The 2,534-nt window shown below is 36.1% G+C and overlaps 1 protein-coding gene across 1 annotated transcript in view; it reads right to left on the bottom strand.

Moving 5' to 3' along the window:
* DOCK11 (dedicator of cytokinesis 11) overlaps positions 1-2,534 on the bottom strand; it is a 205,198-nt gene that overhangs the window by 59,200 nt on the left and 143,464 nt on the right. Inside the window, exons 33-34 of the mRNA XM_011977202.1 lie at positions 2,046-2,121; positions 1,355-1,464 (exon numbers count right to left, since the gene is read on the bottom strand). Coding sequence (XP_011832592.1) covers positions 1,355-1,464; positions 2,046-2,121 — 186 coding nt within the window. The remainder of the gene's footprint in view (positions 1-1,354; positions 1,465-2,045; positions 2,122-2,534) is intronic.

Here is a 2,534-nt window from a genome sequence, read left to right as displayed (position 1 = left end):
TTACACTTAGGAGTACCCAGTAATACTTCAAAATTAGCACCTCTACAAAGTACTGATGTGTTCCTCTTATTTAATGACTTTAAAAAAAAATCAGAAATTAAGCATGACAAGATCTGACTTATTTGGGGATTTATAGGAATAGAACAACAATAATCTCCTTACAAAATTGCAGTTGTTAAAAACTAATACTTTCAGTTGAGCTAAACTGGGGATGCACCATTGACTAAGGTGGAATTTACTAAGAAAGAACTTTTACTTGGAGCAAACAGACCTAGGTTCTGATTGCTTGCCTAGCTACTATGTGACTACTAGCAAGTCATTCAACCTCTCTGACCTTTATTTGCCTTAGCTATGACAGTACCTGTTGTCACAATTTCTAAATGGTGTAAAAGAGAAACATTTGTGAATAAATTACTGTTTACCCAAAGGCTCAAGGAACCAGTGGAAGTATAGTTCACTGGCTCTCAAGGGTAACAATAGCCAACCAACAGCATCAACATCACCTGGGAACTTAGAAATACATGTTAGCAGACCCTATTCCAGATGTATTGAATCTCACCCTGGGGTGAGGCCCAGACATCTATTTTTTTAAGCCCTTCAAGTGATCCTGATGCACACTAAGAGCACCATGATATAGGAGAAAAAGTGCTCATATTAGAAAATCTAGGTTTGAGTATGGTCCTGCCATAGCTGGTTGTTCTAAGTCATAATCCCAGTTTTCATTTGTAAATTGAGAGTTGGAATTTTTTATTTATAGACCCTTCTAATATAATTTTATACGATTCAATGATTTTACATAACATGGCAAAACTTTACTGGTCTAAAATGAGGTCTCTCTGTCTTAAGGCAGTCACATCTCAAACTTGAATGGTAGGCGTGAAACAACTTGATAGAAGAGTTGGGAGGATATATTCTGATTAAGTGATGCTGGGACCCTAAGATGATCAGTTTCGGGACCTATATTTTTTCCTCCAAAATTAATATCATTACTCTATTACAAAAGAATGAAAGACTGCATTAATCCTGCCAGGATGTGCTTTGTTTTAAATAACAAGGCACATTAGATATTTTAAACTTGAATTTCCCCTCACTAAAATAGCGTACTAGGGTTAAAGGAGATATTCAGAGTTGGAACACTTGAGGATGAATGCCTCATTCTCCATAAATAGTTTAAGACACTGAAGTAGCAGCTGCCAGTATAGGAAGATACTGCTAAAATATCTAAGAATTATGGGATGCTTTTTGCAGAGCCAGGATGGACTACAGGAGAGTAGAGATGCTCACATTTATACTATAAAAAAAAAGTTGCAGCCTAATGTGTCACTAGGATCATCCTATATATTTAAGTTCTTACATTTTCACCAGTGTTGCCCTGATCTGGAAATCCTGTTGCTCCTTCTGGGATGAGGGAACCTCTTGAATCTTCTCTCTTAATTCCATGTCCATTTTGAAAAGACCCATAAGCTGGAAAAAAAAAAGTCAAGTCCTTGTTGGCAAGAGGAGGAACTGTCAGAAATATTTAAAAAAAATAAGTATTGAACTAATTTAAGTAGAGACATTAATATAGGGAATAGATCTTGGACATCTAAAATGTGAAGTTTATTATATGAAAACACCATAAGAAACCATGTAAAAGTGAAGCAACTTTTCACCTTTCAAAACACTTTAGCATGTACAAAACGACAAGAAATTCCTTGGAAGCCATAAAATAAAGCCACACAATTTAAAAGACAATTTTATAGACAAGGAAACTTGAGTCCAGAGAAGGGAGGTATCTGGCTTAAAATTGGTGACAGATAAAGAAACCAGTATTTTTCTCATTATCCTCTATTTTGTCAGTATGCCAAGCTATGTTCTAAATAAGCTTAGACAAGGAAACCTTGGCAAATAAATTTGACTGCAAATATGAGTCAGATTTTAATTAAACTTTAGTAGAGATCAAGCTATGTATGGTCTTTATTATGAAATATATCAAAAATACTAAGAAGTAGAGGGTACATTTCTAAACACCCATGCAATGTATCATCTCCAAATGGTTTAATTACCGGTGTCTTTGTCAGTGCTCAGACTCCCTCTATTGGCAGGTGAAGTAAAGCCACATGGAAACTCATCTCTGGATGTCTGTAATGAATATGATACCTGTGTCATTTAAACAAATTCGTATATAGGATAAGAAACCTGAATTAACAGAACAAAATGTTACACTGATTTTAAACAAAGCTCACTGTGAAAGTCTAAATCAGATACTAGTAATTAGTATTTAGGTGACTCTTTAAAAAAAAAAAAAAAAGCTACTAGCATACTGTTGTAACCATGACCTCTAGCCAAGTGACATAAATTCTAGATAGCCGCAACTGGTACAGTCTTTTTTGTTTTTGTTTTTTGAGACAGGGTCTTGCTGTCTAGTCCAGGCTGGAGTGCAGTGCCGTGATCATAGTTCACTGTAGCCTCAACCTCCTGGGCTCAAGCGACCCTCTCACTTCAGCCTCCAGATTAGCTAGGACTGCAGGCATACACCACCACACCCAGCTAAT

This window comes from Mandrillus leucophaeus, unplaced genomic scaffold, assembly GCF_000951045.1.
Source record: "Mandrillus leucophaeus isolate KB7577 unplaced genomic scaffold, Mleu.le_1.0 Scaffold174, whole genome shotgun sequence".
NCBI lineage: Eukaryota > Metazoa > Chordata > Mammalia > Primates > Cercopithecidae > Mandrillus > Mandrillus leucophaeus.
The sequence above is the reverse complement of the archived record's forward strand: the minus strand, read 5'-3'. Positions and strand labels throughout refer to the sequence as shown.